General features: G+C 45.2%; 1 protein-coding gene across 1 annotated transcript; it reads right to left on the bottom strand.

Annotated features, from left to right (window-relative positions):
• Positions 1-1748: 1748 nt before the first annotated feature.
• Positions 1749-23016, bottom strand: paxip1 (PAX interacting (with transcription-activation domain) protein 1). The gene is made up of 21 exons (XM_066688206.1): positions 22617-23016; positions 21451-21585; positions 21133-21176; positions 20246-20309; positions 19849-19959; positions 17524-18195; positions 11454-12564; positions 10907-11001; positions 10633-10728; positions 10293-10430; positions 9099-9220; positions 7272-7456; positions 6397-6440; positions 5742-5809; positions 4950-5052; positions 3777-3945; positions 3530-3630; positions 2600-2734; positions 2419-2494; positions 2264-2323; positions 1749-2164 (listed from the first exon to the last, which is right to left on the bottom strand). The coding sequence occupies exons 1-21, from the start codon at positions 22695-22697 to the stop codon at positions 2148-2150; spliced, it is 3627 nt and encodes a 1208-aa protein (XP_066544303.1). The 5' UTR covers positions 22698-23016; the 3' UTR covers positions 1749-2147.
• Between the last annotated feature and the right edge of the window lie 3456 nt (positions 23017-26472).

The raw sequence follows: 26472 nt of genomic DNA, 5'->3' as shown, positions 1-26472 counted from the left end.
TGTGTAATGATCGTGCTGTTTAATCAGCTTCTTGATGTGCCGCACCTGTCAGGAGGATTATCTTGGCAAAGGAGAACAGGGATGTCAACACATCTGTGCACAAAATATGAGAGAATTAATCGCTGGAGATCAAGTTCAGACCGTTTATGGTTGTTTTTTTATGTTGCTGTCCTGGTCCATAAACAAACGATACGGTCCCCAAAATACAATTAATTCTGTACCACAATAGATCACATACAACACCTCATTTTAACACGACAGATGCTTTCACGTGGAGATCGTACACTACACTATAAAAAATCTTCTCAAGCGCTATCATGTCCGAGCACCATCGAAATCACAGCAAACCGCATCCCTGCAGCAAGTCTGTCACTGGCAGTGAGAAAGAAAGGTTTCGTAGTCGGCTGGATCTGGATAACAATCATGTTTAGCATATTTGTCGGCGCTAGCTGAATTTGTCAGGGGAATCTTCTCCGGCGAGCAACACTGTCGCCCTCATCAGCATAAACAGCGGAATAATTACAGACCAGACAATGACAACAGAAAACACCCCCACCCAGCCTGTAAATCGCTGTACATTTTTTCTCTGAAGGAGGAAGCGATCTGGTACACATTTGATCATGGTGCCAGAAAGCCTTCGTCTTGAAATAATTAAGAGAAATTTCTCCCCAAAGTCCATCTGGTGTACGACCTTGGCACAGCACTTTTAATAACTTTTATAGGACGCCTTAAGCAATATAGCCTCAGTGAAAAGGCCTGGGGACATCAGGGGCGACGGAAAAGAGGAAAAGCAATCACTCGCCGGCACGTACTTTGACATTTCATTAAGAGATTTCCGTCTTTTAGGACTCAAAATAATCACAAATCACACAAATATGAGAGAGATATGGGACAATTTACAGGCATTGTAATAAAAACATGAATAAACACACAAGACTCAAGAGTGCAGATTGAACCCCCCCCCCCCCATCGCTAACTAGGACTGTTGTGCATGAAAACTCTCAGCCCAGGAGCTCAGAGGAGCACAGATGTTCACTCACGATTACAGACCCAAAACAAACGGCAAAAACCAGTTAAACAACAACCCTTTACTTTGGCATCAAGACACAAACGAGGCAAAAATACAAACAAACGAAAGTCATATTCCTAGGGGTCTGTATACCCAAACATAGACATCTCCTTTGTAATAAACATAAGGAGAATGAGACATAAAAACCCACTTCCCCTACTGAAGACACTGGAACCCACTAAAACCAGATCAAATTTGTTCCTTGTTTTTAATTCGGAAATCGCCAATCCCCCCATAAGCGAAGGGTATGCTGTCCAGCCACTGTTTTGCCACAGCCACAACCGCTACGGTTGCTTGCTTGGCTCTTCTGTGGGCGAAGAGCAAGGTAGTTCTTGCTGGAAAAACCAGGCCAAGCGTCCAAGACCCACAGATCGACCCACTGGGGGGCAACAGCACCTTGGTTTCTTGCTTTGGCACTCCTGGAAGTCTGGTGCCGGCTGCGCCACCACTGGGGACACAAACCCTGGTCCCCGGAGAGACCCCCGCTAGGTGGCACAAGCCAAGGAGCAGAGGGGCAAAGCAAGGCATGCTGGGAAAGAGCAACCGCTGCCTGATAACTCGTGCCTGGGACGGGCCAAGGCAGTGTGTGTGAAGGAGAGCGGCCACTCATTCACATCAGGAACATCTAGGCTTGCAAATAATAATAATAATAAAAAGCCAGTGTTTAAAGAGGCAGGACAAGCATTTAGCGATTTTATTCCAAAATAGGACACAAAACAGTAAAACATGTTCAATTAATTAAAAACTGTACAGTACAAAAAGGTAAGTGATCCATAATTTAAGATGGCAGCCCTTTAAAATCACCGGTGCTCGGCTTCCAGCTCCCACAGTCGTCTCACTTCTCTTAATTATCTTTTTATATACATTTCTATTCCACTACCATAATGTGTCAAGTTTACGAACGATGTACAAAAACGCGGCCGGGCGAGACGAATGCAGATCTCCTCCCTCGTCCGCTGGAGCAGAACATGGTCTCGCTGCGCTCTGCGGGACGAAGTTTCAGCAGAGAGAGAGGATGCGCCTTCCATCCCTCCAATAGATCCACGTGCGTCTCCCGTCTCTAGTGACGGACGGGACATCATGTGAATTTATACGTGAGATCATTAAGGAAGACGGCAGGTCAGATATATAAATGCACAACGAAGATAAGTCAACTCTTTAGTCCTCTCTGCTCAGATACCATGAAAGGATATGATTCATAGTCCAGAGTCTGGGTCAGCACTCCAGTCAGGACAAACTCTGCATTGTGGACGTCTGGAGGGAAGAAGGACAGAGGATAGTGTAAGTGTGTGTGTGTGATTACTAACCAATTAAATGGAAATATGAACATATTCCTGGCTTGCATTTACCGATATTCTTGGCAAAATACTCTCGGCACAAGTGCAGGTCGTTCTCACATGATATCAGGATGATCTCGGGTAAACTCTGTGGGGAGAGGAACACAATCTAGGTATCGAACCATCCCAGTGAGATCCCATAGCCTGCGTCTCCGCTGCGTTTTGTCCTTCTGTGGGGGCGGTGGAGTTGTACCTTATTCTGCTTGTGCTCCATGATCTTGCGGAAGGAGGGCTGCTTCGAGAGCACCCTGCCCCCAGCGCACTCCACGATGGCTTTCATGGTAATGAGGCTCGGACAGATACCAGGGGTTATATAGAAATACTTGCCCTGTGGAGAAGGAAAGGGATGGAGATCAGATTCATTCATTTGGTGTAATTACAATTATGCATGCAGGAGGACACAGGGAGGATAGAGGGACGCCCCACGCAGCAGGACAGAGGGACGCCCAATGCAGGACACCACACGCAGGAGGACAGGGAGACGCCCCACACAGGAGTACAGGGGGAGGATAGAGGGACACCCCATGCAGGACGCCCCATGCAGGAGGACAGGGGGAGGCTAGGGACGCCCCACGCAGGACAACAGTGGGACGCCCCACACAGGAGGACAGGGGGAGGTCAGGGGAACGCCCCCCCGCAGGAGGATAGAGGGACACCCCATGCAGGACGCCCCACGCAGGAGGACAGGGGGACGCTAGGGACGCACCACACAGGAGGAGAGGGAGATGCCCCACACAGGAGGACAGGGGGAGGCTATGAACACCCCATGCAGGAGGACAGGGGGAGGTCAGGGAAAGTCCCCACGCAGGAGGACAGGGGGAGGCTAGGGACGCACCACACAGGAGGACAGGGAGATGCCCCACACAGAAGGACAGGGGGAGGCTAGGAATGCCCCATGCAGGAGGACAGGGGGAGGTCAGGGGAACGTCCCCACGCAGGAGGACAGGGGGAGGCTAGGGGGACGCCCCATGTAGGAGGACAGAAGGAAGCTAGGGGGATGCCCCACGCAGGAGGACAGGCGGAGGTCAGGGGAATGCCCCTCCGCAGGAGGACAGGGGGACGCCCCATGCAGGAGGACATGGCAGCAAAACACAGATGTTGTGCGGGGGTGGGGGGCATCTACCTTAAAGAGGGGCGCAGCATGGGCCCTCTTCAGCGACTCCTCCAGGCTGAAGGAGAACAGCACCTCTGCCTCGGCGTCTCTCAGCATGAAGTTCTGCTCATCTGGGAGGGGAGGGGGGAGGGGGACGGAGAAAATCCAGATTTAAGGTTGACTGTATAACTGTCATCTCATCAACCACTCCTGTGTGCCGAGTGGAAATGTCCCTCCCTCTCTATCTCACACAGGTTCCACACCAGTAGGGACGTACCAACGAACTTGTGGGTCTTCCAGCTCTCCTCGAGCCACTCCGGGGTGACGATGTGCTTCACGATGGACATGGCTGTCAGGAACTTCACCGTCCGCGTCACCTTGTTGGCCACCAGGTGGGAGCACTTCCGCGCGCACTCCGCAACCTCCCCCCCCAACACGTACAGCTTCTGCACACAGGAAACACACGTGTATGCGGTCAGTGCGGTAAATCGATAAAACGTAACCAAGCGCCTGACACACCTGCCTGGGAACATCTCCGCAGGTTTAAAGATCTTGTGGTCACCAAGACTAAACAGACTCAGGACTGGTATGTGCTGGCAAATCCCTTAAAGATTGTATTCGCTATTACATCTGTAGTCAATTGTATTTTGTTCATAGTTTTTGAAAACCTATTTGATTTTGATGACAATTTATTATAATCGGTTCTCCTTTCAGGTCTTTTGTGAAGTGTCTTGAAGCCTCCTGGTTCGAAAGGCGTTCAATAAACAAAGATTATGAAAGATAGCCACCTCGCCTGGATGACTGAGGGTGAGGACAACTTTTAAACAATCAATGTGTATTTACAAATGCATGTCTGATACACAAGCATTTAATATCAGATTACCTACCGATTGTAATCACCCTTGGGACGCATTCTCGAACTTCCACAAATACTCGAAAACAAACGTCTCACGAACGTGTTTGAAATAAGATTTTTTTTGGGTGATTTAAAAACCCATATTTTACTCTAACTCTGTCAGTTGAGGATTTCTCCAGACCCTCTTAAACGGGAGGAAAAAAAGGATACCCGCCCTAAAAACACTGGATTTGTAAGCAGGGTGATACGCTGATCATTTAATCCAAGATCCCTTTATCAGATTACAGTGAATAACAGCTGACAACATGATTCAAACGCATGTTTTTGCAATAATCAAGTGCAGATGTGACACGTCCCAGCCAATTAACACGAAAAGAAAATGGGCTAATTAAACATAAGATTGCAGTTCACAGGATGAGACCAGAGTTAATTACTTGCAAGAACTGTAACTCATTTCAATCTCTGGTTTGAACGCAACACATCTAAATAAACACACAGAATTAAAAAAGTCCTAATTTCTTAACAGGATATTGCAGAGTCCTCTACCTTCTGTCATATATCATCAATGAAATGCGTTGAATCTCAAAGCCTTGCCTTTATATACTGCTGGACCTGGGCCGGTTCGAAGCCAGTGAAGAACACCGTCGGGGTGGATTCTGGAGACAGCTTTTTAGTTGGTGTTGGCAAATCTTCAATCCTGGAAACAAAAACATGGAAACACTGCCTCGAGTTCATGCATCACCCCCTGCACACAGACACCTGCCCCCGCCCTTCAGATGCCCTGATTCATGGCGGTGTTACACAGACATTTCCAAGTGTTTTCCAGAGACTGCGTGCTGTATGGGCAGCTCAGAGAACATGCTTCAAGAACTGTGCACATTGAAATGTCGATCCAAAACCACACTGAACACAAGCCACACAATATTCCATTCTCTTAGCGTCACTGTTCTTATTCCTTGTGTTCCAATGTGATTAATGAGGAAGTAGGCACTGCTCAAAAGCACATCAGATATAAATTGCCCCTGGAGCCTGAGCCATAATCTAGCACCATGCGGCAAGCCCAACAGAACAAAAAAGGCAAGAGAATTGTTAGTACTGATCAGACACTATATTGAACTCATCCAGATAATTAAATCACGCTCAAACAGGCTTGTGCTTCTCTGCCTTTCTGTCCGTGTCTGGAAAAGTCTGTAGCTGACAGAAACGGATGGAGATCCTCTATATCAATCACCTGTCTCTCTAGGTTACTTTATTACCATTATCTCAGGAGTCGAGTACCCCAGTTTGTCTGTACGGGGGCCCTCTTTTAATCGGCTGCCCGAGATACAGATTGAGCGTCTGACACGTCCACATAGTAGCCGTCGGGGAAGGGGGGTGCAGGTTTACCTGGGCTTCTTTGCGGGAGGCGGAGGAGCCGGCTCATTCGGTTTCTGCTTCTGCTGAAGACGTATGCTCTGTTCAGGTTCAAAAACATATAAATAGATCAATGTTAAGCAGAACATTTTCACCCCACATTCCAACCACACCAATCAGTTGAACTACAGTGCTAAACATAATAAAACCGTGTTTGGAACTCTAAATCGCACCACATCGAAAGGCACACTGATATCAAGGCCGAACTGAACAGGGACACAATATAATACAGGCACATTCGCTTCTCGAGGAAGGTATTTGCAGACTAATGATGCTGGAGAAGAGAAATCAATCAGTTGGAAGTAGGACTGTGACCAGCTGTTCTTTCACAAACAACATTTCTCTTCAAATGTACAAGCCAAAGGAATGCTGCACAATATTCCTGAACACTACACTACGTCTAATGTCCACCTTCCCACAACAAGAGATCCACAGATTCAGATCTATTAACTAGATTGGTGGAAGGAGGTATTAAACTACTAGGTCAAAAACAGTCCATTAAACTCAAGCCGAGGACAGGGCGGGTCATCTCTTCACTTCCCCATTTCCCGTTGGCTTTTTTCTGTCATATTTAGCAATAGCCCTGCATCTCCATCTGTAGCTGTGAATTCACAAAAGCCCCACTTACCACAAGTGCTTCGGGAGAGATCTTCAGAGGGCCTCGCCAAGATCCTGCAAGACAGAATAAAAGATACAAAAACCTAGACCCACCTCGATACGAAACTGGAGCTCTAAGGGAATTCGTGCAACAGGACACCGGTGCGTTTCAAACACGTCACGTTCACCTGAGCCCTCGCTGGTTTAATCGTGCCAATTATTACATTAACTGAATCAAACAAGTCCCTTTCGTGGCGTCGGACACAGGTGATGATTTTAAGACCGCTATAAATTCTGCCACAACTTGGCAAGTAGGAGGCAGTGTTTCTCATTCAAAGGGCGCTAGGCAGCTGGAAGAAGCAGCTTATCTTAGCTACTTAAAGAAATTGAGCTGCTCTTGTTGGTGACCTCTCTCTATTCTTAGCACCGACACACAGCAATCAAAAGCACCGGCTCTACCGCCGCAGAAAACCAGTCCAGAGCCATTGAACAGGATGACCCCGCAAGTCAATTCCCCTCCAGTGCTTAATGGCAGCATTGTGTGCCTAAGAGGCTTCTTTCATCAGCCAACAGCCACCACAAATAGAATTCAAATACTTTTATACGGGACTGGAGCGCATTTATCCGCAATAAGAGGCAGCAAGGATATTCAGCAAGAGGGAAAGACAAGCGATTTTCATTAAGTGCCACGAATAAATGCCAGTTTGTGTGGGCTGTTTACAACAATGAGGCACGGAAACAAACGAGGAAGACACAAGGAAACAAAACTGAGGCTGCAATTGAAATTAAATTTAAAAAACATCAAAGACAATATGGAGTATATTGCAACAAGAAAACACTTTTTTTTTTTTTTTTTTTTAAACACACAGTACAGGTGTCCTTTCTGTGGACGCTCCCAGCTCTCACCCAGCAAGTTCTGAATCAGGTGCGGGTTGGGGGCCAGGGGGTCCTGCAGGTTGAACACGGAGTAGCGGCTGTGCTGCGCCTGCCTCAAGGCCTCGAAGTTGCCCAGCAGGATGTCGCAGAGCCACTGGGCATTGACGCACGGGATCCTCCACTCCTTGGCCTTCTCGTACTTCAGCCCACTGGGTCTGTGCAGGGGAGAAAGCAGGGGTCACATCCAGAGAGCAACGGTGCCGTCATGACCATCATACTAACATAAGAAAGTGTCCAATCGAGAGGAGGCCATTCGCCCCATCGTGCTCGTTTGGTGTCCATTAATAACTAAGTGATCCAAGGATCCTATCCAGTCTATTGGCCTGCCTACGCTGCCCTGTACACCAGCACTAAAGCACTAAAGCTCTCGGTACTTCATACCAAACGTTCAACTCATAAAGGCTTGGAGATTTCATGTTCAATATCAAATTCAACTGTTTGCTTTTCTGTTACTGAAAGACTCCTGAATTCTACACTTTTTTTAAACTGAGCAGATTGAACAATTTGTTCATTCAAATCGAGCATCAGTTAAGCAATTAAATAAGCGGCTGGAACAAAGACCCGGAGGACAGCGAGTCCCAGGATCAAGGCTGGAAGCCATTTGTCCAGGGAACAGCTTTTGTCCCACGTCTGAAATTCATGATTTCGATATTTTCAGGACACACACGCAGCTGCTGGCGGAGGGAAACAAACAAAAAGAAACATCTACTTGAAAAAGCCTGCAAAGTACATCCTCCCACACAAGGCTAGATGGTAGAAAATCTCACTGGCAGGAGAATTCTGTTGTGAATTTGTGAATTGTTGGCATCCAGTGAACAGATATGTAGGGCTTTGTCTAATTGTCATTTGTGAGAGGAATAATAACTGTGTTTGCCTTGGCTAATCCCACAGGCTTCAGTTTGATCCTGTACAGAAAATATGCACAACTAAGATTGATTTGTTCTACATTTGCAGTAAAACCTTCTGAATATCCTGAACAAAACAGAAACAATACAATCCTTTTAGATTATTAGGGCTTCTGATTTAATTCAACATTTCCTGAAAAACAAATCTATGCTTTCTTGGCCATAAGTGTATTAGAAGTAACCTTGCTTTAAAAAAATAAAAACAACAATAGGCAACCTCAACAACAATACCTAAATACATTCACTGTCTATGTTCTTGCACTTTTAACAAACAGATGATAGCACACACTGGTATGCTGCTGGATTTTATTTGCGACACACGTGCTCTTAAACTGTATTTCAGATGTGAATACATTGAACAGACTCCGCGTGAATCGAAAGCATGGAGAACGAGACCCGTACATAAAACCACAGCATTACACCAGGGACAGGGAAACCGTTAACAATTAGAAGACCTTTAGAATCTTGCTTGAGGTTCTTTAACCCCATTTCTTACTTTGGCTGAGGATTTTGCTTAAATTGTCTTTCAATATATATATTTTTAAACATACAATACCACTAACATTGTCATTCCTTGTGTGTTTGTGTTTCACTGGAATGTAATCATTTCAGGAAATTCAATTAAGCACATTCCATGTATGAGAGGCTGAAATTAAGGAATTAAAGGAATTGGAATTCGAAGCCTCTACAAAAACCTAAAAGACTATTTTATAAAGTTTATATTTAGAGTAAACTATTGATGTATTATGAATGGAAGGAAATGGACTTAAAAACACACAACAAAGCTTGGTCTTTTTAACTAATTAACAGTACTGTCAGATTGAAAGGGTGAAGCACAGATATTGAAGGCCTGACAGTGAACAGTAACAGGAGAACACCAGCCAGCACTTACTCTTTGCAGATGAGCACCGTGTTGCTGCGGCAGAGATAGCCGGTGTATTTGGCTCCTGCCAGGTACGCCATCAGCTTCAGGTCATCCCGGTCGGTGTCGACAAACCCAGTGACAGAAATGATCTACGGCACAGAAAGCACAATATCGGTTTACAGCTTTAGACTTCCCACTTCAGGTCTCATTCTCTGTCCGTTTGAAGTTCACCATGAACACACTGCTTAAAGGAACTTGACCTCTGACCCCTCTGCCCCACTCTTGACGTCTACCCCACTCCCCAGCAGGCAGGCGGCGCGACACCAGGAACAGAGTCACGTCTCGTTCTCGCTTGGCTTCACACACACGGGCGGGGAATCGAGTGCCTGGCCCGTATAGAAAGCGATGCCTCTGTATCTCTCCTCCTCTCAGTGACAGAGGCTGGCAATCATCTCAGATCGGGAGTTGATATCTCCCCGGCTCGAAACCCTGTCCATCAGCGTGATTGACAGCACGAGCTTTCTGCAGAGTGGGGGATTTGTGCGTCTGGGACAGATATGAAAGCCCCGATATTAAATCAGTCAGGACAGGTGGGAAGGACACCTAAACGCCAAGAGCAGATGCTAACGAGGACCACAATGCCGAGGATTACCAGCACTATTACTCTTCATATCACTGTAGCCAGGGATCAGAGGCAGACTGGGCCTCTTTAGGAGCTGCTATCAAGAGTGCTGTGTTTGTTTGCATGACTCAGCCCTGGCTTCCCAGGCAGTCCTTTGGGACGGCGCCGGATTGAGTTCTGCACCGGGAGATCACACAGTGAGTGTTAATAATGTTACTCCACAGTGTGGCGTGTGGCGCCCACACGTGCACACACACACACACACACACACCGGTGGAGAAATCAATCTCCCTGCCTGCTGAAATGATGCAGTCAGAGCCACTTGTGCTAGACATGGGAAAAGATGCATAGAAGGATATTGCTATCAGACAATCTGCGGCTGGCATTTTAAGGGTCTAGAAGCCAACAGAGCAACTGCCTCTGTGATTGACAGCTCGAGTCTGTGTCAATTACAAGGCACAAGATGCAGACTAGGCATCCAGGAAGAAAATAACAGCTTTATTGAGGCGTTAGGCTTTATTTATTGAAGACATGACACCTGCTGTTAAAACACTGCTCTTTCGAAGAGTATTGCTTTCTCTGGGGCGTGCCGTACGTACGTGCTGAGAGCACGGCTTCCCACCAGGGGGGAAGGCGAAGGGGAAGTGCAGCGTCCTGTGAGGAGGCACCATCTTCTTCTTCCTCAGGATGGTGTTGAGCCAGTGCGCCGTGACGCAGCGCCGCCCCTCCCGCAATGCCTGCAGGGCACAAGGGAGCAAGAGTCATTAAACAGTAACAATAGTGAGGATATCAAGTGTTCGTATAGCGCCTTTCACACGGGTGGATCCCACACGTGCTCTACCACGCCCCTTTCACACTAGCATCCCTGAGCCCACTCCGAGGACTGGCGCCGGAACCCGTGTGCGTCTCCCTGCGCGTCTGCTTAGACACGGCACCCACCTGCACAAACAGGGCGCTCACTTGGCTCTCACACAGCAGGTGCGTGCAGCGCGGGTTGAGAGAGGAGTCCACCGTCCCTCCATGCGCTTGAATGATCTGTGGACAAAGACAGGGCGTCAGGGCTTTCCACGAGGGAGCGGGGGGTGAAAATGAAGGGAACCTCTCAGTGAAAACAAACTAGGACACTGACATGATTTTGTAGATTAAAAAAAACAAACAAAAAAACAACGGACACAAATACTCACAACAGGCAGGACACGTCTCGAATACTCACTCTCTTCCAGGTGGCTAGTAACTGCTTGTCAGACATCTGCTCAGGATAATCAGCAATCGCAAAGATGCAGCCGATTAAGAAACTGTCTTCAGGGACTAGGTGGGAGGGGAGAACATGGATAAGAAACAGGTTTGTGGTATTGAAGCTTTGTGGTTTTGTTTATGTTGGTCACACATTGTGAAGTTCGAGGCTATCCACACAGCAACAGTAAGAAAGAAGAGCTGCAGACGTGACAATGCACACCTACTAGAGCAGCTGCAAGTGCGTAACAGTGTCACCTTGCAAATATAGTGTACATGTCAGTATGGTATATACTGAGGATACTGTACTTTCTGTCAACCTTGTAGCCTTGTATCTAATAATAACAATAAAGCAGTTTTTACAGTTTAGCACAGTACATTGGCAGTAATGCATGTATTTCCACTGGATTACTCCATACTTATGTGTCTTCAACTTACTTGTCCACACTTCTAACATGCTGTCCTACAGTCAACCTTTACTAATACACAAATACAGCTATATACACGGGTGTAACAGCTGCACTCACTGTCCAGTCCGGGATCGTGCCCGAACAGCTGGTGGTGCTGCAGGGGCTGCAGGGGCTGCAGGGAGGCCTGTTGTTGCTGCTGCTGCTGCTGCTGCTGCTGCTGCTGCTGCTGCTGGAGCTGGAACTGCGGGGATGGGTGGGGCAGCGGCTGCTGGGAGCTCTGGTTCTGCAGGTGCTGCTGTTGCTGTTGCTGTTGTTGTTGTTGTTGCTGCTGCTGCTGCTGCTGCTGCTGCTGCTGCTGTTGTTGTTGGAACTGTTGCTGCTGCAGCTGCTGCATGTGCTGCTGCTGTTGCAGGAGATGCTGCTGCTGCTGCTGCTGCTGCTGCTGCTGCAGCTGGTGCAGGTGCTGGATGTGCACTGGGTGCTGTTGCTGCTGGGGGTGCAGGGACTGGGGCTGGTGGTTTTGCTGCAGCTGTTGTTGCTGTTGTTGCTGCTGCTGCTGCAGCTGCAATCGGTGCTGCTGTTGCTGCTGCTGCTGGAGCTGGTGCAGCTGCTGCTGCAGGGCATGTTGCTGGAGCTGCTGCTGCTGCAGAGAGGGCCGGAGCAGCTGTTGGGGCCGGAGCTGTTGCTGCTGCTGCTGGACAAACTGTGGCTGCTGCTGCTGGGGGAAGATCTGCTGGTGCAGCTGCTGCTGCTGAGGCTGGTGGGGGGGCTGCTGCAGGAACTGGTGTGGCTGCTGTGGGGGCTGTGAGAACGCTTGCGGTGGGATCTGCTGCTGCTGTTGCTGTTGCTGCTGCTGCTGCTGCTGCTGCAGTTGTTGTTGCTGCTGCTGCAGCTGCATGAGCTGCTGAGGCTGCAGGTGCAGCAGGTGTTGCTGGGTCAGCTGCTGAGGATGATGATGTTGCTGTTGCAGGTGATGTGTCTGCTGTTGTTGTTGCTGCTGTTGTTGTTGTGGTGGTTGCTGCTGCTGCAGCTGTTGTTGTTGTTGTTGTTGTTGTTGTTGTTGTTGCTGCTGCTGCTGCTGCAATAGCTGCTGAGCCTCGGCGGTGACCTGGGCTGGCACCGGCTGTGGCTTCGCCTGGCTGTACAGCAGCGAGTTGGCATGGCTGGGCTGGCTCTGATTCGCCTGCTGTTCCAGGGATTTGGTCGGGGCTGAGAGACTCTGCAAGATCTGCAGAACAGAGGTGTGTGGGGGAACACAAACAAAGCACAGATTTGATTTAGTTTGGTTTGGTTTCGCGGAATTAGATTTCACAGCTGTTAGGAATTGGATTTGTATTAAGGCAAGCCAAGTTATTATTTAGAGATATCCTCAACTGCATTTCAAGATACTTTTAAATATTTATGGCTATCTTTGAATATTTAAACATATCTTGAATTGGAGATCTCTACATTTATTTCAGATATCTTGAAATGTTGTGAAGACATATTCAAACCACACTTTAAAATAAGAGATCTGCAAATCATTTTCAGATATCTGCAACTGACTTCATGTATGTAACCTGAGTAACATGAGTAAAGTGATAATCTCAGCCAACATACAGGAAGTCATTTACAGAGATCTTGAAATGATTTGCAGATATCTCTAAATGAACAGGAAGTTATTTTGAGATATCTTCGTGTATTTTAGATATCTTGAAATTTAATGGATATCTTTACATGTATTAAATATTTATTGAAATTAATTTCAGATCTGTAAATAGTTAAATGAGATCTCAAATTAATTTAGAGATATCTGTAAATGATTTAAAGACATCTTTAATGATTTGAAATGCAATTGATGATCTCTCTCTATATGATAACTTGTCTTGCCACATTGTTTCGGCCTTGTAAGATGATTTACCGCAGCAGGACATCTCTTCTCTTGTAATCTAGCAGGCAGAGAGCATGTCTGCGATGTGCAGAAATCCTGCTTGGCACCCGTGTTAGGCATCACAGAGGTTTAAGGATAACTGATGAAGACCCTGAACAACCAGCAGCTCTTTTATAGTGAAATCTGTCATAATTAATGTGTTAATTTTCAAAAGTTCTCAATCAATAGTTTTTTTTACATAAATTCGACAGATCGACAGGCTTGCAACCACAAAACCACCTCAAATGGTTCTAAATATTAACTCTGCATTGTGATGCTTCATTACAATTCTGAAACAACAGACTTTGCACTACTGTATTACACTAAGAAGACATCTACCACACAATTAGCCCTAACGGTAGGCAGAATACAAATCGAGCCAACACCAACATTTCAAGCCAAGCCCAATCCCAAACTGCATGCTTCTCAGTTTACCAAGCATTGAAACTCACACCTATCTTTAACGGAAATCTACGTTTTCCAGGGACTTTAACCTTAAACCTAACCCATACTAAACCTTAACCCTACTCAAAACCCTACAGTTAGTTAGTTAGTTAGCTGGCTACAGCACTAGGGTGGTCCGTAAGGAGGGGGCGAAAAGTAAACTCCACAGTCCAAAGACCTGAACACCAAAAGCACCAATCTAAATCACCATTTAATACAATACATTACATTTCTCTCTCTTTGTGGTTCTTCTGATCCTACAATATTAATGAAAATGGATGAGCCAACGTCACAACAGGTGAAATGCCGTTCCTGATTGGAGAGCGACTTATTCTCCGAATCCCAGTCCGACCAAGCAATCAGTGTGATAATGAGTGGGATGCTCTCCACACTCAATTGCTGCAACCACAGTGACCGGCTGATTATGCCCCACGTCAGGAAAATCACAATGGTCTTCTCAATGGCTGCTAAAGGCAACTGCTTTCTGTAACGCTGCTTTTTCAATTTTTTTATTAAAAAGCTGACGTTTGGAAACTATTGTGATTAAGACCATGAAAACATTATTGTAAATAAATGTTGGAACTGAAAATCTAAAAAAAAAAAAAACAAGTTTCCTTTAAGCCACGGTTGCCTGTCTAGTAGATAGTGTGTGGGGGGGTTAACACTTTTTTCAGGCACCCTTCTCAGCAGCTTAGCCACTGAAATGCAAACATGCATGTTGAGCACATTTTTCATTTAAAAATGTTATCATGCACCACTAGAGGGTGATAAAATATAATGCATCTCTCAAGACAATACTGGCAAAATGGGACGATGCAATCAATCGATGGCAGACATATAAACCCAATCAATGCTACACACTGCTAAGAATGTAAAATTAAATCTCTCTTCATTAGATTTTATTTGCAGAGTGAATGCACTTTTAAAAGACATCTCTCCTTAAAAACAGCATCTCCGAAGCACTGCAACCTTTCTGCCCGAGTCCTGATGCATTATTCACACACCGTGTAAAACAGTAGCCTCTACAACTCAGAAAGTCTGTATCTAAGCCTGTACTAGAGAACACAAACAATAGAAACAATGTTGAATGTTTCGATACGTCTATCTAGACTGATATCTGCCAGCAAACAGTTTGGTGTTGAAATTATGTCTGGTGAACAGGAGAATAAAAGCCCATGTTAAAGCTGCTAAGTGTCAGGAAGGCTTTGAGAAAAAGGCCCAGACGAGCCCCCTTGAGTCATTTACGTAGGGCTGGGCTATATGACTTAAAAATAATATCTTTAATTTTTAAAAGTTTGGGCGATACACGGTATATATCTCGATATTTCTTGTGTTTATCCAATCAAGCTACAAAATAAGACCAAAGACATTCAAACTACAAGTATAATATGCAAAACGAACAAATAGCACATGCAGGCTGTCATGGTAAAATGCAGAATGCAACACATTACAGTGCAAGTGTTGTGTGATTGCTATTATGTGTGTTATGTTGTTATGGGATATATATACACACAGTATGATTTACTGTCACATAACAATAACACAAGTAATGGTAATCACGCAACACATGCGCTGTAAAATGGTACAGATTCAGGTAAATTTCCACATCCGGGTTTATAGTGGCACATTTGACATCTGCTGACAGGGACATTTCTTCTGACTGTCGCATTTCGATTACCGGTACAGTACGTGTTAATACAAAATAGTTATTATTATTATTATTATTATTATTATAATAATAAACTTTTGTACCACTTCACCATCTTAATAAAAAGAAAATGAAACTTTCTGTATCTGTTTGCATTCACTTCCAACTAGGGGTGGGCGATCTGACGATTTTATATCGTGATCGATCTTGAAGACATCCACGATCTACTTATCAAGCGAATCGTAGAGATCGCGATCTTTTATGTCCTCATAATAATGTTAAAACTACAACACTAACTGCCTACTAGATGGCTGTGCTGATTGGCAAAATTATACGTGTCTCTATCATGTGTTTCATGCGTGGTGACAAATTAGAAAAAAAATGCAACATGAGGATGAGGAGCTGGTGCCGAAAAAAGACTCAACATCAGTTGTGTGGCAATGGTTTGCCTATGCACAGTCTGACATTTCTCAGAGAAAAGTTATCTGTAAACTTTGTCGGGTAACGGTCGGCTCTTCCAGAGGTAATAAGACAAATCTTTTCAACCTGAAAAGAAAGCATCTGAAGGAATATGCCGAGAGTGTTTCCCTCAGTTCGGTACAACCCCACTCATGTGTATCTTATGAGGTCCCGAAACAGTTATCACTGACCAACACATTACAGCAGTCGAAAAAATACAACAAAAGCAGCAGACGACAGAAAGAGGTGACGGAGGTGGTCACATTTTACTTAGCTAATGCTATGGTGCCATTCAAATCTGTGGAAAACATGGGATTTAAAAGACTGATCCACACTTTAGACGCATGGTATGATTTGCCAAGTCGCAAATATATTTCTACCGCCATTCCCCATATGTATAGTGAATGCCGACAGAGGATCGCTGCAGAAATAAAGCATGTCGAATTTCTTGCAATTTATTTTATCTATTGGCTGCTACCACTTGAAGTACTTTAAGATCTTGTGTTATTTCATGTTTATCTATTGACTGCTGATTACAACTTTAATATTTAAAATAAAGTTAAACTCAGGCCATTTAATGACCATTTTGACAAATAATTATTTAATTCAATGTTGTGTTTTAAATAGATGAATCCATAGGCTTGTTTCAGTCTGGATATTCTCTATAGTACATCTCAAAATTGGGAAGATCGTGATTCAGATCGTGGATCGTGATTATGTGTTATAAGATCATGATATGATTTTTTGGGAAGATCGCCAACCCCTACTTCCAACTTATTAAAATGCAAATATAATTTATTATTCTTTAATTTTATAAATTTGCGGGGGTGGGGGGTGCAATGGCGTATTGTCAGGGGTGCCGGCAGATCAAGTTTAGCCCGGTGACAAGAGCGGGGCGGAACGTGCGCTTGTGCAATAAAGCATCTCTTGGTTATTGTGGTTATTCTGTGTGAGTTAACTCTCCTCCATGTCTGTTTGGGTTTCTGATGCACATTTCTTGCCTGCATCCAGCACGTGTGGAAGAACCGGGGAGAACGCAAAGCGTCATCCAAATGACGAAAAACATTGCCGTAAAGAGTGGGATTTGCGACAACGAAATAAACGATAGAGCATAATATGAAACAATAGACGTTTTTCTATCGTCACACAATATATATCGTCATATCGCACAGCCCTACATTTATGATCGCCAACACTGAGCATTACCATTAGCATCCACCTCCTCCCACTGACACTTCTCCGTGTCATTCAGCACAGAAGGCACCATGCGCTTCAGACTCAAGATCAATACGATCTACACCTGAGACAAGGAAGCAATACAGGAACAAAATGACAAATAAAGGAAGAAAGCACTTTGTATTTACAACCATGGCCACTTCTCTGAGATGGTAACACCACGAGAATGTGTGATGCCATGGAGAAGAACACAAACACCAACACAAGGCATGCCGGGTATGGAGCAACATACTACACTGGGGGTCAGCAAACCCTGGCAAGATTATTCTAGGTATGTCAGCCCTTGGAAACAAAAGACCAGCAACTCCAGATCAATAGCTATAATCTATCATACCCACAATGCACCACAATAACTCCTATTGGAGTCACCAGTGAAACGTGTCAATGTAAAACCAACTGCAACATTACATTCTTCGACTGGACAGTGGACCGACAGAAGCACCGCTGTCCAGCTTTAGTTCACAGGAAAAATAAAGTAAACCCCCACTTACATGTGCCACGTTGGAGGGCCGTGTGACCTGCTGGATGTCGGCATTGTTGGTGATGTTCCTCAACGTCCTGGCGGCCGGGTTCCAGGGGCCCAGCATCTCTGGCCGGTCCCCACCACCCCCCTGCCCGCTGGGGCCCAGAGCAGCCCTGGTCTCTGGGGGCAGGGCGCTGCCCGGGACGGGGGGGACGTTGGCGCAGAGGTTGATGAGGCCCGAGTCCTTCCCGTGGGGGAGGCCCCGGCGCTTGGCGGAGGCGGCGGCGGATGAGGACGAGGAGGATGAGGAGGCGGACTGGGGCAACTCGGCCGGGGTCCAGTTGAGGTTGCGGTCCTGCTTCTCCGGGGACGAGTCCGAGGAGTCGTCGAACATCAGCTCGCCCTTCTTCTGCACCTGTGGGGAGCAGCGGCCGCCCCGGCTCAGTGGGGACCCCTCGCGGGACGAGCCCAGGCTGGACCTCCGGGAGCGGCTGCGCGCGTAGCTGCCGTCCGACTGTGAGCCCCGATCATAATCCTCCTCCTCCTCGCTCTCCTCCTCCTCCTCGTCCTCCTCCAGGTAGGTGAGGCGCGGGTGGTAGGGCGCCTCGTCCTTGCGGGCCTTGTCCGCCACAGATTCCAGCACCCACTCGGGAGTCACGATGCGGATGCTGCTGTGCTTCAGGGCGCATTCATACTTGTCCTGGAAGGGAGAGTGTAGACGTGTGAGACACAGAGACCAGAGCCTGGCCAGGCACTAAGATCATTAGTTCTATTAAGGGTTCAATTAGGAGCTAAGCTGCAATGGCCTTCATTTGAAAGACTGTTATTCTGCTACTCGGTTACTTTACTACAACAGCGCTTATTTAATCGGTGATATACTTTAGAGGTATAAACATTAAAGGGTAAAAACTAAATAAACAGACATTCAATAGAATAAACAAAGTGATCTGTGTACCAAGTCCACTGCGATTGAAAACGGGCTGTAGTGGTTTCTTTTGTTGTCGTGCGTTTTCTATCCGAGCTGTGAAGTTTTACGGCCAGTGGTGTCCGGCCCTCGAGTGACCACGATCAGGGGCTGTAAACATGGCTGCACACTCTTCCTGCCGTAACTGGGGAATGAAAACCGTGGCTGAGCGGCAGCTAATAAAGCGCATCGAGCCAGACGCATCCCAGGAGGGAAGCACAGGGCCTGGGTTCACTGCAGCAGTCCTGCCCTGTGCGATCAGCACCAGTGTTGGCCAAAGCTAAGATGAGCAGACAGTGCCATAAAGCGGGGGTTGGCGAGGGCAATTTCCTCTGAGCCGCAGGTAATAAAAACGATGAGGAGTTGTCTTTAGACACGCAATTTCTAAAGTGGACCAGACACCCCTCCCCCGGACAATAGAAGAAGCACATTATTGTAACTAGACAGTACATCGACGCTGGAAGAAATTATAAAGTGGCCCCAGACCCCGACAGCTCAACAATACCTGCACGGCTCTCCCCACAAACTGAACCAACAAAGGGCTGCCAGCGAACTCTGTGCTTTTCATTCCACAGAAAGACATTGAAACAGCTGTTAATTCAGTTTGAGGATTCCTGCTAATAAGCCCCTCAGAGTTCATTAAGTTTGCGGCTCTGTATGCTATAATGCCATATTCCATCTCAAAAACCCGAGTTCACAGGAGCGCAAGCTGGTGAAGCAATTTCACTCGAATTCAATTACCACCTGCCATAAAAAAAACAAAATCTTCAAACGATTTTACACATTCACACTTTAAGGGGACAACACAAGCATTCTGACAAGCATTCACAATGAGAGGCAGAGGGCTGGAGACAGGCAGACCGGACTGATGGCAGAACAATGGCTGGTGAATCAGCCTGGTAACCAGCTAGTGAGGAAGAGCAGCATTTTGTGTTTGTTCTTCCACACAAATATTGAGTTGTGTGTTTGGAGCTGCTGAGGAAACTGCAGTGAGTTCAGAGCTCTTTCAGGGTCTCTGTGAACTTATATTTATTTGTATTCGGCACCAGCGACAGTGAGGGGAATGTTAATATTATAATTTTCACCTTGGAATAAAAATAAAATGTACTGGCACTGGTCTAATCTATAAAGGAGTTTTAACTGCATTATTTTACAAATACTAAAAGAAACTGCTACATTAGCAGCTGGAGATAAATAACTGGCCCTTAGATTTTAATTGGCCACCAAATTTGGAAATCTAGGAGCCAAATGTTCCCGAGGATTTTGTCCAACTTTGAGCCCCGAGAAGTAAAATAAAGAAACAAGTAAACAGACAAATAAGTGAGAAGGCGAAATACATAAAGACAACAAACCAGAAAAAGATGGAATAAACGACTGCAAGAAAATTACCCCTTTCGGTTCCGGCACAATTAGGTGTGTGCACTTCTTGTTGAGGTTTAGCTGGCAATCCCCTCCGTAAAATGTGATCATTGCCCAGAGCGCACTGCGGTCCTCAGGAATCTGCGACAGACAGAGACACCGTCGATGCACATACACCAGAAACAGTTATTAGATTATGGAACCCCCTGCCCCCCAAAAAATATCTTAATTCACAATACCATACTTAACGAGTGTGATTATTAAATGCATGGCAGTGTCTGAGCACTCCCAGTGGCAGAGGAAGGGATCTCATATATAAATATAAAGTCCTGTGGGATAGTTTGGACACTGGTGCTGACAGACAGCCTGCAGGAACTGCACTAAGCCCGTTCAATGGCTGCAAGCAGAAACGAAGAAGCATACAGACCTTGGGTAGACATGCTGTGACGCCGAAGAACACCTGCCCCGATTCTGGTGAAAACCCAGTCACTCTGGATGCGTTTCATCAAGGAAGAGAACAGCGGTGAAGGGCAGCTACACTGTCCTCGCTTTACATCAGAGAGGCATAGACACGCGTGCTCCCCGAAGCGCAATAAATACGAGAGTTCCAGCCAAGCAACAGCTTATTTAAGACATCCTTTTTTATTCAGTAGGGTTTCTTAAAATTCAAACAGAAGCCTTTAACGACTTTCAAACTGGAATAAATACAGCTACAGATAAGAATAAGAGGAGGCCAATTCTTGCGCATCTCATTGTTAGTTGCTTAAAGATCAAAGAATACCATCAGGACTCTTTGTTCCACACAATCACCGTCCTCTGCTAATGACGTGCCTCCTGTTGTTCTGGGCTCAGCTCCACTTGAGGATGCTGTAAAGTTTTACTTCTGTGCCACAAATTCCTGGATAGAGACCTCTGCTAAAAATGACCATGGAATGTCACATAAGCATTGCTTTTTCTTTTAAAAGTATTTCTACGTGAGCGTTAAAAATAGAGTTCAGTCTTGTAATTACACACCTTTGAAGGTGACCGTATGACGTATGGCAGGCAAATGCCAGTTAATGTATTCCTTTAATCCCTAAATTTCTGCTCAAACAGCGCTGACGAATTCGCTGGCAGACGATTTGTGATGCATAAACACTGTGCAGGAAACTATACAATGAGTCCACACTGTTAATTCCCACGATCAGCAGCATAACTTTAAATCATTGTTAATGGGCTGCAAAATTTGATTAGAATACTATATACAGTTAAAAATATATGTTTTCCAGAATTCCAGTGTTTTTTTTCTTTTCAATTAATACAAAAAAAGGATACGGCAAAAGATCTCCACATCGAACTGACAAAATCACCCAAGAAGGCTGAAAGAGAAACAAGAAAAAAATTAAATAATTGATGTATGCATTGAATCCATAAACACGCAAAGAAGGATTTCAGTGCATGCAGATCATTACAAGAAGCCTGTGTGTGAATGAAGCAGGCTCCAGGGCGGTCCTGGGGGTCTTTGAGAGTTACATCAACTGCTGCACTGTACTACAACAGTCTGAGGCCCTGAGGAAAGACAACAGACATCTCCCTCACACGGGCTCACACACGACCTGGAACATGGCTGTCCATCAACAAAAGTCCGTTTACCTTGACAACAGGTAAGTCAAAGACCTCTCGCGATTCTCCGACTTCCGGGTTGTCGCCGTCCTCCGCGATGATGTGTGTGGCGAGGGCATTGTAAGACACTTCCTTGCCTTTGCCAGCCTTCAGCAGCTGCACCACCTGAAGACACAACACACAGACCAGCACTGTAGGACCGTAAGCTTGCACTACCCACACGCTGCCGTCATGCATGCACTGCAGCTGTTTAGTGATGCCACCCATGCGGTTTAACAGAATAGCTGGATATGACGTGGGCGAGAAAAGATCAAATAGAAACACAGATTCCCAAATACTAACGTTATGTCAAATATGTATATTAAAATTCGTGTCAAAAACTCACCCCCCGCCCCAGACGAATATATATAAAATCTTGTATCTGTTCATGTTGTGAGAAACTTAAAACAATCAAAAACAGGGTTCATCCCCAAATTATAGAGGGAAACCCGTCTCCAATGAATGAAGTGACGAATGAGTGAAGTCCATCTGCTGGAGAAAGATAACATCTGAATAGTGTGAAGCTGGTGTGCAACGCAAACCCAACGACGTCCAGTGACACGATATTTGCAGCTTTATTTGCGAGCGAGGATCAGCCCGTCTCAATCACACCAGCCTAACGCGTATATATGATAATAAAAAAACACACACAGCTGCAGAAATTCGCACTATCTGGCAGGAAGTACCCTCTCTACGACTTCCGGTCAGGACATTGCGTGAAAACAAATGGCAGGACAGCACTGGGCGCAGGCGCCGTGTGGAGCGCACTATTGAGCAAGGGGTTTGAATTACTAAAGAGACAAAACAGAAGAGATAAAAACATTAATAAAATGGAAACGCGCCCGGAATCAAAACACACGTCCGCCGAGGCCCTGTGCTGTGCATGCCCGAGTCACCGCAGTCATTGTGCCCCCGGCGGGGTGGACAGGACGATTACAGACGCGGCAGAAGGGGTGAAGGCCTGTTTGCAAAGAGAAAAAGCCTCATAAATGTGCAGCCGGGCACGGAGCGGGTCTTTGCACGGAAATACACGGCTGGACGGGTTACAGAGGACGATCTACGAGGTGGCTTGAGCTCATCTTCCACACAGTGTAGTGTTGCTCACAGCTGTGTCCCCAACACCACACACACAAACACACACTGCTCTCTCGCTTCACCTTTTGGTCAATATCTCCCACCACGTAAAACTTGACATCTTTAAAAAGCTCGTCTGGGACCTTCAGCTCTTCATCCGACATCGTTTGTGTGCCGTGCTTAAAAAAAAAAAAACAACAACAACAACAACCCCCGAAATGTGATCAAACTCCCAAGAATATAAAACACGAGAAAGTTAATCGGATCTCTTGCGCTTCCTCCAGCACCAGCGCCAAACTCGGCTCGGCGCGCTTGGCCGCTCGCATTCCCGGGGCGGGGGTGCACCGCGGCGCTCACGGGGGTGTTTCTGCACAGTGTGGTCAAAATGAACATTGGTATTACATTTGTATGCTCAATAATACCAACTAAATGAGTTTTACACTAGGCGCTGATGCCTATTGAGTCCTACGGATCTGTATGTCACGTTTTGTCACGCACGATGCCCCCTGGTAGAATGAGCCAGACCGTTTATTTTCGTGGGCGGGGCCAACTAGTCCCTCCCCTATTTTTGAGGTTCAGAGTGGCGCGCTACATCGTGGTTGCGATCTTGTTGCGCAGATGTCAGCAATTCTGCGCAGATCTGCACAATCCCAGCGATCCCATTGGTGGAGCCGCGCAGACGTGCGGAAATCTTTGCTGGACGAACTTCGTGGATAGTGTGTGAAGGTGGAGAAGCTGCCGTGTTCGGGGAAGTGTGTGAGCCAATGGAGAGAGAGAGCGTGTGAGTAGTGTTATTATGGGTGACTACAGTACCTGGTACAACAGCTACTTCCTTTGTAGTAGTATTAGTAATAATAATAATAATAATAATAATAAACACTTTCCTTAGACGTGCTTAGGATGGTAAATTATTTATTTAAAGGTCCTTGCATCATGCACCATGTATTTGCGCATTGTATAACCAAATTGCTTTCTATTCGAGCCTCAGATCATAATCTCAGATAATACCTAAAATAATATTCAGCATCACCTGCACCACAGATGACAGCGGAATTACTTTTTGATACATTGTGTTTGTTTACTTTCTGATTATTATTTATATTAATTATATGAATATTAATTTATCAAGAAAGAAAGAAAATGCATACATTTGAAATTGATAGATTGAAGTAAAAGAAGGGGTTAAATGGTGTGTAAAGACCTTTCCACTGAAGTCAAAACAACAGAGTCCTTGACCTCCTTCCGGTGCTTACTCAAGACACATCTTTTCAGACAGTACTTTGTATTTAGTCATTTACTCTCCTGTAAGATAGCACTTATACAACGTTTATCAACTACTTGTCTTTCATTACTAGTACTTGTATTGTTTATTTGATTTCCCCTATGCTCCCTTCCCCTGGCCCTTGACTGTGACTTAACATCTTGTCTGCACTCATCAGCTTTTACAGTCCAGGATGTAAGACCTCATATATTGTGTAAATTGTAATTTGTAAAATGTAGTATGCTTTGAATTGCACTGTATGTGAATTGGAATTTGTAATATGTTATGCCTTGTACTGCACTGTATTTTTGCACTTTGTATTGCACTTATTTTGTAAGTCGCCCTGGATAAGGGCGTCTGCTAAGAAACAAATAATAATAATAATGATAATAATATGTCAGTGCATGTTTTAATATATGCATGAACACTATCTAGCAATACAGTGAATCGAGGGCTATAGAAACATTAGGTTTCTGTGATCCGCAGGAGTTTTTCATGTGATTTAATGACTGGCCCCTGCGATTTCTTATACATGACACATTATTACTCAATTACAATAACTCCTCCAAATTCCCCAACTATCCTCCTTGTGGTGGACAGAGGAACATCATAATTAACAGTGCAATGAAGGCAGTATAATGACGGTGTGGAGTAGTGGTTAGGGCTCTGGACTCTGGAGTAGAGGGTTGTGGGTACATGCTGTTGTACCCTTGAGCAAGGTACTTTACCTAGATTGCTCCAGTAAATGTCTAGCTGTATAAATGGGTACAAATATAAAAATAATGTGATATATTGTAACAATTGTAAGTCACCCTGGATAAGGGTGTCTGCTAAGAAATCAGGTAATAAAGTATAGCGGATTGTAGTACAATGCAGTGCATTACAATATAATATAGGTGAGGGCCAAGTTGATAAGCTTCTTTAGGGCAATAGATTATAGGTAGTAAATATTGATTTATATGTCAATAAAAATGATAGTAAGAATACCACTGTAACTTTGATCAAACCATGTAGACAATAATATGGATGTATTTTACTCCCTTAATACATATTGTGGTCGCATATGATGCTCTTTGGTTGTGCATGGCACTTTGTAGTTGCGTATGGTTTTTGTATTTGTTCCTGAGAAATTTTTTTGGTGATGTAAAAGGTTTTGTGTTAGGGTGTATGACAAGCTTTTTGTCGTCCTGCACCACACTTATTTTTTTCCGTATTCGGCTTGTATTTGCAAATTAAAGCAAATTGTGCACAACTGTCTTGATTAGTCTTGGGGCAATTTCCACTGCATCAGTTGTGCTGTAGAAGCAATACTTACTTACTGTCCTATAATGCAGTGTAGTATATTGTATTGCAGTGCTGTACTGTACTAGTGTAGTGTTGTATAGTACAAAGTAGTATACTATACTGTAGTGCAGCGTATTACTGTTACACCAGTTTTGCCTCCAGTTTTGCCTTCAGCAAGTGAAATGCTGCTCAATTGGATTCAAGTCAGGTGATTCACTTGGCCGTTGCAGAACATTCCACTTCTTCACCTTAAAAAAGTATTGGGTTGCTTTCACAGTATGCTTTGGTTCATTGTCCATCTGGACTGTGAAGTGACGTCCAATGAGTTCTCAAGCATTTGGCTGAATCTGAGCAGATAATATAGCCCTAAACATTTCAGAATTCATCCTGCTGCTTTTATCAGCAGCCACATCGTCAATAAGTACAAGGGAACCAGTTCCCTTGTCAGCCATACACGCCCATGCCATAACATGCTTCACAGATGAGGTGGTATGCTTCGGATCATGAGCAGTTCCTTCCCTTCTCCATACTCTTCTCTTCTCATCATTCTGGTACAAGTTGATCTTTGTCTCATCTGTCCATAGGATGTTGTTCCAGAACTGTACAGGGTTCTTTAGATGTTTTTCGGTAAACTCTATTCTGGTCTTCCTGTTTTTGGGGCTTACCAACGGTTTACATCTTGTGGTAAACCCTCTGTATTTACTCTGATGAAGTCTTCTCTTCATTGTTGACTTTGACACAGATATGACACAGATATATCTCCTGGAGGGTGTTCTTGATCTGGCCAACTGTTGTGAAGGGGTTTTTCTTCACCAGGGAAAGAATTCTTCTGTCATCCACCACAGTTGTTTTCCATGGTCTTCCGGGCCTTTTGGTGTTCCTGAGCTCACCGGTACGTTCTGTACCAAATAGTTGATTTGGCCACAGCTAATGTTTTTGCTCTCTCTCTGATTGGTTTGTTTTAATTTCTAAGGCAAAACTGAAGGTAAAACACCCCAAGAACAAGCAGGAACTAAAGACAGCTGCAGTCCAGGCCTGGCAGAGCATCACCAGGGAAGAAACCCAGCATCTGGTGATGTCTGTGGGTTCGAGAATTGCAACCAAAAACTAATAATTTAATTAATGATTATATTAGTTTGTCCAAATACTTTTGAGCCCCTAAAATTGGGGGGACCACCTATACAAATGGGTGTAATTCCTACACCATTCACCCAATTTGGATGTAACTACTATCAAATTAAAATCTACACAGATCTTGAATGTTTCCTTTCTACTCCATTGTGGTGGCATACAGAGCCAAAATGACGACCATTGTGTCCCTGTCCAAATATTTATGGATCTCACCTAACTGTATAAATAGTCACAGCAGCTGAAATAAAAGATTAAACTGTGTC

The sequence above is a fragment of the Amia ocellicauda genome, chromosome 2 (assembly GCF_036373705.1).
Source record: "Amia ocellicauda isolate fAmiCal2 chromosome 2, fAmiCal2.hap1, whole genome shotgun sequence".
NCBI lineage: Eukaryota > Metazoa > Chordata > Actinopteri > Amiiformes > Amiidae > Amia > Amia ocellicauda.
Note: the sequence above shows the minus strand (reverse complement) of the source record. Positions and strands in the feature narration are given on the sequence as shown.

What these genes read in the sequence shown, in the direction of transcription:
- paxip1 (XM_066688206.1), bottom strand. Translation starts at nt 22,697, where the DNA reads ATGTCGGATGAAGAGCTGAAGGTCCCAGACGAGCTTTTTAAAGATGTC. An exon ending in CCTGATTCAGAACTTGCTGG is followed by an intron (nt 6,441 to 7,271) that starts GTGAGAGCTGGG and finishes TCTGTCTTGCAG; the next exon opens with GATCTTGGCGAGGCCCTCTG. An exon ending in AGGTCCAGCAGTATATAAAG is followed by an intron (nt 3,946 to 4,949) that starts GCAAGGCTTTGA and finishes TCCTGTGTGCAG; the next exon opens with AAGCTGTACGTGTTGGGGGG.